Source organism: Photinus pyralis, unplaced genomic scaffold (assembly GCF_008802855.1).
Source record: "Photinus pyralis isolate 1611_PpyrPB1 unplaced genomic scaffold, Ppyr1.3 Ppyr1.4_LG1, whole genome shotgun sequence".
NCBI classification, from domain to species: domain Eukaryota; kingdom Metazoa; phylum Arthropoda; class Insecta; order Coleoptera; family Lampyridae; genus Photinus; species Photinus pyralis.
The window spans coordinates 59141235-59153748 of NW_022170249.1; the positions used below are offsets into that span (position 1 = coordinate 59141235).

General features: G+C 34.6%; 4 protein-coding genes across 5 annotated transcripts in view; 2 read left to right on the top strand and 2 right to left on the bottom strand.

Moving 5' to 3' along the window:
- Window positions 1-36: 36 nt before the first annotated feature.
- LOC116160613 (integrator complex subunit 12-like) lies at window positions 37-1309 on the bottom strand. 2 transcript variants are annotated; one of them, XM_031473854.1, is made up of 5 exons: window positions 885-1308; window positions 699-831; window positions 464-566; window positions 358-413; window positions 37-306 (listed from the first exon to the last, which is right to left on the bottom strand). In XM_031473854.1, exons 1-5 carry the CDS (start codon window positions 1175-1177, stop codon window positions 250-252), a joined length of 642 nt encoding a protein of 213 aa, XP_031329714.1. In that variant the 5' UTR covers window positions 1178-1308; the 3' UTR covers window positions 37-249. The 2 variants fall into 2 exon arrangements, with proteins under 2 accessions (XP_031329714.1, XP_031329713.1); XM_031473853.1 differs by having other exon boundaries at window positions 37-413; window positions 885-1309.
- Window positions 1310-1888: 579 nt separating this feature from the next.
- LOC116160612 (presenilin homolog) lies at window positions 1889-4980 on the top strand. The gene is made up of 10 exons (XM_031473852.1): window positions 1889-2158; window positions 2205-2425; window positions 2478-2619; window positions 2664-2731; window positions 2781-3001; window positions 3056-3154; window positions 3205-3291; window positions 4420-4551; window positions 4601-4713; window positions 4770-4980. The coding sequence occupies exons 1-10, from the start codon at window positions 1997-1999 to the stop codon at window positions 4923-4925; spliced, it is 1401 nt and encodes a 466-aa protein (XP_031329712.1). The 5' UTR covers window positions 1889-1996; the 3' UTR covers window positions 4926-4980.
- A 5165-nt stretch (window positions 4981-10145) lies between these two features.
- LOC116160426 (39S ribosomal protein L30, mitochondrial) lies at window positions 10146-10819 on the top strand. Its single transcript, XM_031473621.1, has one exon. It carries the CDS (start codon window positions 10218-10220, stop codon window positions 10752-10754), a length of 537 nt encoding a protein of 178 aa, XP_031329481.1. The 5' UTR covers window positions 10146-10217; the 3' UTR covers window positions 10755-10819.
- Window positions 10820-11857: 1038 nt separating this feature from the next.
- Window positions 11858-12514, bottom strand: part of LOC116160425 (tyrosine-protein kinase hopscotch) — a 37667-nt gene continuing 37010 nt past the window's right edge. The window contains exon 19 of the mRNA XM_031473620.1: window positions 11858-12482. Coding sequence (XP_031329480.1) covers window positions 12347-12482 — 136 coding nt within the window. The 3' untranslated portion in view covers window positions 11858-12346. The remainder of the gene's footprint in view (window positions 12483-12514) is intronic.

The window sequence follows — 12514 nt, forward strand, 5'->3', positions numbered from 1 at the left end:
GTATCCCTACAAGTAATAATAATAATAATAAGTAACTTATGAAACATCTATAAAAATGTAATTAACAATGGAAAACTTACAATTAACATTCATACAATTTATATACATTAATTACATCGCTAATAATTACTATAAATAAAATTAAATGAGCAGGAACAAAAGATTCCTTGATGATTTTCGGTCACCACTGCAACTAACTCAACAATCTACGAAACATGCAATTGATCATTTCGTGAACCAAATGACTTTCTAACGTGGACACTGTTTACGTTTTTCATGCATCTTGGCAGCCTTCTTCTTCATGATCTGTAAACGCTTATCAGCGCTAATTATGTTAACGTTAACAGAATTTTTTACATTTGAAACTGGCGCTGGTTTTGTTATGTTGAAGTGTACTTTCGGAACGACAACGGCTGAAATGGATCGTGAATAGTAAAACGTAGTAAGCGTTTTGGATAATTACAAGGTCTCTGAGATGAACTTTTAGACGTGCTCTTCGACGACGAGCTTGCACCAGCGTGGGATGGTGACGCGGGAGGTGTAGCCTTTAAGCATTTAGATACATCCTAAAATTTAAGTTAAGGTAGCTTTATTTTTTAAACACTGGAATAAAGGAATGGTGAATCTAAAAAATCTATAAAACAATTACAACTAATAAGCGTAAAGGTTCACCCATTGTAACGGAATGAAGATATCACCTTGCAATTTTGACAGGTCCATGTACCATCGGCATCCGACGAGTTGACAGGCGGATGATGGCATTCCTGATGATACAGCGAGTGACAGTCGGAGCATTCAAGAAGACGATTACGGGCAGCAACATCCATACCACTAAAATAGAGCAGTAACCTCAAGGGAGGTTCACAGTGAGTGTAATAACATACTTGCAGACTATACACATTAAATCTTCATTAAATAAATCAAGTTCCAATTCATTATCGGAACTTGAGGTGGTCGCTTTGCTCTCCTCGATTACAGGAATTATAATTTCTTCGGGGGCCCGATTGTGTGTTGTTGCAATTAAAGGACCATAATCCTTTGTAATTCCATACTTGCTCTTTATTGCTTCTTCTAAATTTATTTGAAGATGTGAAGGTTCTCTTTTAACTAAATAGTCACGAGAATGTAATGATCCTATTGCGTTTATATAATACGAATCTAAGTCATTAATTGCCATTGTAGGTACAGAAACCACCGACGGTGTTTTATTTATGGAAACATTGGAAACCGACAAACACTATTTGTCAAGGGTGAAACGTGTTTATTTTGCTTGATTAATGTTTAAATCGCCTACGATTAACATTACGCATGCGCATGACCCTAAAAAGAGTGATGATCCGAAGCATGAAGCCGTGTACAGACCGGAGCAACGTGCGTCAACGACGAAATTCAGAAACCGATAGCGATACCGAATATTGCTTTTGCTCTCTTGTGTAAACGTTCTTACTTCTGCAGTTTTCGAGCTATTTAGTTCGTTCTTTTTGCATTCGGTAGCTTATTATAGCTCTGTACTTCAACCAAGAAAATTCTTGACTATTAATATGCGAAATGTCATCTTTCTTATTTATAGAGATATTTTTTTGAAATTTTAACCACAGATATGCTTCTTGTAAAGACTAGCGTATGTACAAATTCATACAAATCAGATGTGCGCATGCGCAATTTGTGAAATGTCAACTTATTTGTAAAGATATTTTTTTGAAATTTTAACCAAAGTTTTTTCTAATAAAGGCAAACATATCGCATATTATGAACATCAAGTGTCTTATTTATAGGAATATTTATGCCATTTGGACGCACAATTTCTTTGCAAGCATAATACATATTTTATATGGATCAGCGGCGGCGTCTAACGTCAATTGCCATCATGCAAACGCGCCATTACTGTCAATTTTGTATGTGTGGCAACGTGGTTGGTTGTAGTTGTGACTAATATAACCTAAATTTATTTTCTTTATGTCTGGTACACTTTCCCTTATTAATAAATTACACTTGAATGTCGGAAAGTGATACTGACTTTGAATTGTCTACTGAAAGTACGAGACTGATGGACGGTCACGTTGCAACGAGCGGTGGCGGAGGTGATTGCAATGGAACTGTTGACAATTCTCGAAAGCGCAAATCAAAACAACCTTACACTGATGGTGAAGGATACAATGTAAGGGACAATTAATCTAGCAGTTATCATAAAACCTCAATTGCAGGTAAATGCTGCAGTACCTGATGTTCAAATAGCGGGGCATTCAGCGCATCAGAATGAGGGAGGTGCCTCACAGGCAAATCGAGAGTGGCGTGATGATGAGGAGGAACTTAAGTATGGTGCCAAACACGTTATAAAGCTGTTTGCACCAGTTTCGCTGTGTATGCTGGTGGTCGTGGCGACTATCAGCAATGTGAATTTTTATTCAGTGAAAGATGTCTTTCTGTACGATTGGTCCATCTGTAGAAAATTATTTCTCTATGCTTTAACATTCTAGTGTGTATACCCCATTCCATGAAAAAAGTCCAGACGTTAGCACCAAAGTATGGAATGCAGTGGCTAATTCGTTAATTTTAATGGCAGTCATAGTTGTTATGACAATATTGTTAATTGTGTTGTATAAGTACCGCTGCTATAAGGTAGATGTGTAAGTAAATGTATGTAAATTACATTCTATTTTTAGATTATACATGGTTGGTTAATAGTTTCGTCCCTTATGCTGCTATCAATTTTCTCCTATTTATATCTGGAGTAAGTTCAAAAAGTCATCTGGCATTGTTGTACATTGGTATATGTTTAGGGAAGTACTACGGGCGTACGACATACCAATGGATTATCCAACACTTTTGTTATTAATGTGGAATTTTGGTGTTGTGGGGATGGTGTGCATACACTGGCAAGGTCCACTGCTATTACAGCAGGCTTATCTGATTTTTGTGGCAGCTTTAATGGCTTTAGTATTTATAAAGTATATGCCCGAGTGGACAACCTGGGCGGTACTTGCGGTTATTTCAATTTGGGGTAAATGGCACTGCATCATGATACATGTAGAGCTAATGTGCTAATTTTATGCAGATCTTATTGCCGTTTTAATGCCGAGAGGACCTTTGCGAATTCTTGTAGAAACTGCACAAGAAAGAAATGAACAAATTTTCCCTGCTCTTATCTATTCATGTGAGTAGTTTATATGTCCACATTTTTAGATAATGTTTCCAAACTTGTAGCGACTTACATGTATACTTATGTTGCAACTGCAAGTGACACTGAAGTAGACGCCCCCAGTTCTATGCAGACAGCCACTAATTCAACTGGTAAGTATAGAATCTCAATCCATGGGTTATCTGAATTGTCACTTGCAAGTGACCTAATATTGATACAGAAGATTGATCTAGATAGCTTAGCTTTGACCTGCCATTTGGGATGAAGTAGTGTGTTGTTCTCTTTCTCCACATCGAGTGGACTCAACTACCACTATCCAATGATTCACCATCACCTGTTACCTTGTACAACACAAACACAAGGGTACTGCCATTACTCTGGTGACTCAATTGAGACTGTCACACATCAAGTCTGAAGGAATTAAATTACGAGCCTTCCTCTGACGATTTACATCTCCTTGAACATTGAACAACGCCAAGGAACAACGCTGTGTTGAGAAAAATGTTAAATGGAAATGACATGAGATTATGGTTGATGACTTTTCAGTTTGCAACCCTTCATCCATGTGAGATAAAAGTTTCACATTGATCATTAAAATTATTAATCAATGATTAATAATATCTTACCTTATAATTAAATAGGTATATCTTTATTTTGAGGTTTGAATGAGTAGGCCAAGTGTCTTTTTAACCGTAAGGGTAGATAAAGTGATGACATCTGTCATTCTTATTAAGAATGAGACTCTGAACACGAAATAAAATGAAAGTCGTAACATATAATACAATATTGTTTCCAACGACTGAAGAATCTAAGCTTGCGCTTTTGGACATCTTAAGTTTTATAATGATTTTTATGACTTCTGATATAAAATCAAATTTTGTATGATATACGACAATATAGAGAAACTAACCATCTTGTGAAACTTAATTAACATCTTTCATTCGTTTGTTAAAAATCTCTTTATTGTCATGTACAATAAATAACTATTAATTATTGATTACCCTTATACATACAATTAGTTCACTATTAAAAATCATTAAGAAATGGCCAATAGAAACAAAGGTTTATTGTGCGTCGGTAACCAACAAAACCATCCTGAGCTTAGTAAACTAATGATAATGATTGTATAAACCCATCATTAATCACTGAAGTGAAACTGAGCATATCTGCATTTTTATAGTATGAATACTTTGGCGGAAACCCAGCCCACTTAAAAATAACGACCAAAAAGCATAAAATAAAATACAAGCAAATAATTTGGTGAATTTTTTTCTTTTTAGAAACTGACAACGGATTCACTGAAGAGTGGGTGCAAACACACGCATCACGTGCAGATTCGCGACAAGTCGATGTACCTCAAGCAGCCAATACTTCTACCGTACAAACGGTCGCCACTGCAGTGGAGGAAGAACGTAATAATGACTTAATATCGTGTGTTTTATTATATTAATTGTCTCATAGGTGGAGTCAAGCTTGGTCTAGGCGACTTCATTTTCTATAGTGTGCTGGTAGGAAAAGCTTCTTCCTATGGCGATTGGAACACAACATTAGCATGCTTTGTAGCAATTCTAATTGTAAGATTTCACCTGGCATCATTTTTTAATATGTGCTCGCTTTATTTATTTTCTAGGGATTGTGTTTAACTCTCCTACTTCTGGCCATCTTTAAGAAAGCATTGCCAGCTCTTCCAATTTCGATTACATTTGGACTAATCTTTTATTTTGCCACAAAAGAAATTGTCAGTCCGTTTGCTGATGTTTTGGCGATCGAACAAGTATTCATATAACTTATTTGTTTATTTTATTTTTAACTAATAAAGTAAAGCTAATATTTATTTACAACTTGCCGTGTACCAATTATTTGTAGGTATTTATAAGGAAAACTGAAAAGAAGACTAATAGCGTATAATAAAATTGTAACGTCTAAGGCGGCTGTTTTTTTTATATCTGGCACGGTCAGCACACATCAAATCCACCGAACGGGTACGCTAATAATCAGCTTTCTGTCAGCAGCTGTGCGCAAATTATTCGGCGGGAATTTCGTTTATGCTTGTTTACACTTACACGCCCATTGTTGGAATAGATTTTTGTATTTTCGTAAAAAGAGTGTGCATGTGAAGCCTGCTGTATGTTGAGCTTCTAAGCTTCTATCCCTTCCTACACTGTGACCCAATCCAAGGGCCAGATGGAGTTTTGTTCATTTACTTCAACAATTTTCATGCTTTGGTGTTAGATGCCCTTTTAATCAATAACGGGCGATCAAAAATGAGTTGCTGTCGAGTCGCCTTTAGAAGTTCAAGTTAAATACGATTTTCCATGTAAACAAAAATTCCAAAGGTAACTCGACAGCAACTCATTTTTGATCGCATAGTACATGCAAAACGTTTGTAAGTCTGTATACCAGATATACACTTGAAACACAATGAGAGGTTTCACCCTACATTTATATCCTACATTTCTGAGAGCCGTCTGCGCATCTCGAAAGCACTGACGCTTCTTACGTCAAGGGCCATCTTGACTTTAAATTTCGTCATAGTGTTATTTAGGTTTGTTTTTTTGTGTTATTTAACACATCTTTGCAGTTATTTATAATTTTATTTGTATAAAACATTTCATGTTTTTTTTTAATGCGCACGAACTTCGATAGCGATGGTCCATCTTTTTTAACAGCCGAAATATCTCCTAATATGTCTAACGTCTCCAGCGATAGTCCTCGTCTTTTTTTATATTCGCAGCGGTCACTATGGGTCCTTAGGAATTCGTGATCAGTAAACAAATCATAAAACTTTTATATTCAGTTTGTTCATGATTTTAGCAATCATGATCATAGGATCACACTTCGAAAGTACGTAATTTGACAATCCAAACGCGTTTGCTTCAGCGAAAGAAAGCGCCTTTTGTGAAACTCGGGAGAAACCGATGCATCACGAGGTGGCAGTTGAACGCAGCCCAATGTCTCTTGTGGACAGTTGCATAGACAAAGCACATTTAGATGGACATGTTCTATAGTACCAATGAGGATGAAAAAGTGGCGCTAAGGTGGATGTAGGGGTAACTAAATCACTGAAGAGGGAAATTTGAATTAATAACAATCTCAGGGGGGGGGGCGGGGGCGGTACCCCTACTTGGGTGTTTGGTTTTATTTGCTGCTTGCAATTTAAATTTCAGTGTAAATTCAGATAAAATGAACTGTACACTACAATTTAAATCATACAATTGTTTCTGAATGTAATGAGAAGGTGAAATTGAGCACATCAAAAATTAATATTTATTTATTGACAAAAATCATCTGTCATATCAATATAAATACAAGATATATTACATCAGGATTAAATTGATGAAGTTTAGGAATAAACAAACATTAATCATAACCTTTTAGACCAATACTAACCTATTACAATACAAAATACTGCAACACTTCATTAATATACAATTTGTAACAAATATACTTAAGAATACAAATTTAAATGCTATACTTTTTTTTGTTTTTTAATTTAGATAAATATTTCCTATGTGCCTCTAATTTTATTGCATCAATTGTGGTCATATTTGGCTTAGTTGCAAGTAACCTAACAAACCTTTCATCATTGCCATTTAAAATTTTGTTCACTTGCTTACCCCAAAAATAAAAAATAACTTTCACAATTAACTTAACAACATGTAATCCTAAATCAGTATGCTTTTCACACTTAAGAAAATCAAAGTTAATGGTTTCCATTATAAATGCAATTAACGACCGATTTAGTCCATACTTGTGGCAATGACGTGGAATTAAATAAAATAATCTGGAACAAGCCTGACTTATTACAAGGTACAAGTATGTCCCAGGTCTGAACAAGCGGGAATTGCTATATTCTCTTGCCTCAATAACATCCATCGGAACATTACCATATGAAGTGGTTAACATGTCCTTGCAAACTGAACAATTTGCACTTTTTGATATTCTGTTACCTACATATCCTGCTACATACGCTAAAGTAGCTTTCGCAATAGGACGTTTTTTTGAATGTGATACAATAAAACTAGTCTCAATCGTAAAATTATTTTCTAATAAGCAAATGCCGGGAACTTCTTCTCCAGTAATAAATGATCTTAAATTATCTAAAGCGCCAACAGTGAAATCGTCTTCACAATTAGAAGAAGGAGAATGGCTAGACATGAAATTATTTACAATTAAAGCCTTAAATGAAGTTATAAAATGACGAGCATCTGGAGAAATATTTCTCCTTCCATGACTTCTCATACTAGCAAAAAAATTTTCTAGGCAATCTTGATTTAAAGCTCGAGGTAATATATATTGCATCTTATTTATCAGTAATACTTTCTTTAGGTATATGAAGGCTTTTAATGTTTTAACCAAATTTAATATTGAGGGCACTTTACAAAATATTTTTTTTTGTGAATCAAAAAATTTCGCATTTTCCAACACTCTAATTGCATCACGCCAAAATTGTTCATGATCAGATGTCATTGTCAGTCCCCCTTTAAGAGGTTTACTTAGTGGGGCGATTTTATTATTTCCGTTAAGGCTATCAAATAACTTGTCCATAAATAGTATAAATGTACCAGTTTGTGTTGCCTCCAATGGTAAATTGTGCGGAGTATGTGTATCTAAAAAAAAGTATATATACACAAATGATCATAGATTCCAATTGTAACATACCCCAGCCAGCAAAACGTTGTAAATGTGCACCAACTGCATGACTAAATAGTTGAGTCATGTAGGCAACTTTCATTTTATTGATCTTCTTGCCAATCACATGACGATCTGTAAGTTTTGGCAATAAACGTGTATCTTCTGCAGTGTCCAAAAAATATAATTGTTCGATGTGCTCCCATTTTGCAACATGCTCCACATCATTCATTGTAAAATGCAAATTTTTCAATAGTAAATTGTTGCGAATTCCTTTAAACAAGTGGGGTACATCATATAATGGAACAATTTCTTTATTATCGACTAGAAATCCTATATATTTGTTCTCAATGCCATTTTTCAAGAGATGTTCATTTGTTTCTTTAATCAGTAAATTTACTGCTGATGAATTTGCACTACCTTGATCGCAAATAGTTGCCACTACCTCAAAGCCAATATTGTGACACTCCTTTATAATTTCAACAATCATCTTTTTAAGTTGCAATGATTTTACTGGCCCATTGCTAAATGTAAATGATAATGCTTGCTTCCACTGCCGATATACTCCCTTGATCATAAATACATTGGCATGATCAGCCAAATGTGGAAATCTCTCCTTTCCAAAATCTTCTACGCCATCATAACAATCAGCTCTTATGTTGTACGACAAGGAAGGAGAAATTGACATCTCATCAAACACAAGGGCACATTTTCTCTCATTAATAGAAAGTTTCTGCACAACATCCTTCAAACTAGCAAATATCTGCTTGTTAACTCCAGGACGAAAAGGAACCTTATTCAGCATATTTAGCAGAGTGTGTTTTGATGGGAGGGAAAATATTTTGGACAAAATCTTATACCCCTTGCTACTTGATTTTAGCACAGTTAACGCTAATAACTTGTCGTCTATAGTGTAACGTCTTGCCTTAGGGGGTAAAGATTGGTTACGAAGTTGCTGGAGAATAAATTTATAGGTAGTTTCATTAATCACATCAGCAAAATTGGCAAAATTTGGATTTTTAGCAACAGCCTCAGCGTGCATCAATCGCTTTCGGTAACTTTCCCGTTGGATATGAAATTTTGCGGCTTTGGTATTTAATTGTGTAACCATTTTATAAAATGTTTGACAATTAGGTGTTAGTTGAATTTGTCTGGTCACATTCACAGCTTGCAAAATCCTTTTTTTCTTTTTTATATCTGTAACAAATTATATTCACGTGAAACATATAAAAATATATCTTTAAATCCAAGATTTATACTAGCTCATCAAAGTTCCTGGCTTGTTACTGGCTACTACAATTAGCTAGTAATTCAAAAATGTCAATCATGCAGAAAATTGTAAATGGTTCAGTAAGCACCAGAAATTTTAATCAGATTGTGTAAAAATTAGTCATAAATATAATATATAGGTTAAAAAGTTAAATACCTTGCGGTTTTTTTATTGAGGAAGATATGGGTACAGTTGTTGTTGCGGTCACTTCCATGGGAACATTTTCGGTGGCTTCAAATGCATTTCGTGTGGGTACAGTTGTTGTTGCGGTCACTTCCATGGGAACGTTTTCTGTGGCTTCAAATACATTTCGTGTGGGTACAGTTGTTGTTGCGGTCACTTCCATGGGATCATTTTCTGTGTCTTCAAATAAATTTCGTGTGGGTACAGCTGATTCTACTACCACATTGCCTGCGTAACAATTAATTAGACATTATACATATATTACTACATTAATTTACATACCTAATATGTGTAAAGTGGGCACAGCATCTCGACGAAGGCCCCTTCTGGTTCCAGGGACCACATATTCCGGAGCAAAATGTTTCTGACAAACAAACTTTGTATCATATACTTGATGCGGTTGCAATGCCATTAAATGTGGAACTTTAATATTTTCAATCCATTTCCTTAAAAGATTTAGGTCTTTTGGAAAACGATGTCGTTTTAAAACCTTGTCATCACAGCCAGGTACACAACACTTATTCTTGTACTTTACAGTATTAGCATCCATCATAGCACAATTACCTAAAGACGTCCATTCGTTTATTTAATATTAACTAGTATTTATTGCATAATACCATATTAGTTGAGTTTAATCCTTAACTTAGTCAATTTTCCTACACATTAAAACTGCATAAACACGAACATTAAGTCAATATTTAACCGTTATCTTTTATACGAATTATATTTACCACGTGAAAATACACAGCAAACTTAGGTTAGATTAACAAAACCACGCGCTACGCGTTAAATAAATGACAATATAACTAATGCGCATGTTCAAACATTGTTCAAATCGCTATTAGCGCCCTCCAACGGAAGTAGGGAACGCATTTAGCCAAGACAACACATCATTCCATCATTGTTCATTTAACTTATGTATCTAAATGTGCTTTGTCTATGGACAGTTGTTTTTTTATTTATAACCTAACCTCAAATGATTAGACATACAACATGAATAATTTCTTGCAAACGTTTAATAATTTAAAAATATTTAAAAGAAGTATAAGTAAAAACATATACAAATGGCACGGTGAAGGTATACAGTATCCAGGTTTCAAATACTATCCCAAGGATCCAAATCATAAGGATCCTCCTTATGAACCGTCCAAGTTGTTTAAAGTGCAGCGGATAAAACATATAAAAGGTTGCCCTTATTGGGAGAAAAACATCCTGAAAGAGTTTAAAATAGATGGTAAATTGAACGATTATGCGATTATTAAAAATATACCCGAAAATAACGCTCGCCTATGGAGGATAAAGCATTTAGTAAAGATCGTACCGGTAACATTTCCTAATGGTTTCCCGGATGATTCGTGGGGAACGTATTTAAAAGAAAATGGAGAACTATTGGTTACGAAGGCATTGAAGCCGCAAGAGGATAAACTTATAGCGACAGAGAAGTTTGTAAAGGATCCCAAAAGGCTGGATGGTGATACTTTGCGACGTGAATCACGTAAACGCTGGGAAACGGATCATAGACCATTGTAGATGTAATTATATAAATTAATATAGAAATACAATTTGTGTATATATTATTTTATTTTTAAAAGCAATCATTCATTTAATCTAAGAGCTAAGACAGTGTCATTATTATGGCCGTTTGGATGTCATTACGGCTTTAATAATAATAATAAGTAAAAAGCTACAAATTTTACATTGAAGGCAAACATATGTTCGTTCTTTATTATCCTGGAAGTGAACATTGTGAGCCAATCACAATTGATATCTGAAGGAACCTCAGAATCAGAATTACCATAACATCAATTAGTATAATGTGTGCTTGAAAATTTTAATGGGGAGCAACGATCTGCAAAAAATCTTTTTCCCATGTTAATTGCCTATGTTCGTTTTTGAAATATTTTTATTTTATGCCCGGGTATATAATAATTTAGAGGTACTTTTAGCAGAGCAGTGCAGCAGCTGCGCTCGGAAAATCGTACCTTCCAGCGTGTCTACCGTGACATTAGTAAAATCACGCGATTGGTACACAAATTTTTTTTGGTTTCTTATGACATCAACTTTTTCCAACAAAAATTTCATCTTTATAGAAATAAGTTCAGTCGAATAATTTTTTATGCATCTTGCGTGGGTGGTAGACTTGTGATAGCAACGCTTCCAGCTTGGTAGATTATTACCATACTTCATTTTTAGGTATACTTAATTACTGTACAAACTTTCATCCTTGTACAAATGAGGCATGTAGGTACATATTATTTATTAACATGTTCAGAACATTGTTGCAAATTTAGGCAACACCGCCGACGCGCTAGACTACCGTTTTGTATACTTTTACTATCAAAACAATAAAATTGCAGAATACCAGCTTTGTAGAAATGAGTACACAAAAAATGTCGCTGCCTATATGTTTAAGCACAAGTTTGGGTATCTTAATACACCTGGAACGCAGTCACGAGTTCTGCCAAAACAAAGTTCCAAATTACCATCAAAAATTTATTTATACAGAGAAAAACATAGCAGTCTGTGGATAATATTTATCCATGTAAGTATATAGAGTATATAGTTCAATGATGTAAGTATATAGTATGTAAAGTACTTTTGTAGTTTTATTTGAGTAGAAATGAATAAATAAATGGGCTGTATAAGTATAATGTCAATATAATATACAAAATATATACATATGGCCAATGAATTCAGATAACATTTTATTTATTCCAAAAAACCATAACATCACCATAGATCGATAGCTTTCAGACATGTTCCCTTTTTGTGTTACAATTACACAATGGAAGAAAAAAGCAGAGAACATTTCCAATAAGCTAACTATCTAGTAATACGCAAGATATCACATTCACGTATTAGAAATTTTATTTAAGGACTTAGGTACTAACAATCAGTTAATATCAATATCTAATGAAATAATTGAGTTCAAAATATATAACAAGTCTTTAAAGACATAACAATAACATTATTTGTACAATTTCTCTCACACAATGCTCATTGGTAGAGTTAAGAATGGCCAAAAGACAAAACTCCAACGGCAAAGTAGAAAACAATTTTAATAAAAATAACAAATTCGATTCATATGTAACTGCATAAATCAGATGGCATTATGATACAGTTTAATGCTGCGCTAACAAATCTTCAGTTTCTTCACACAATTCGAAAAAGCTGGGACGATCATGGGGGTTTGCCTGCCAGCAGGGATAAATTATTCGAACGTACACAGATGGAGGGCACATTGGCGGGCACGGAAATCTGGAGAATAGAATCCAATTATTATTATTACA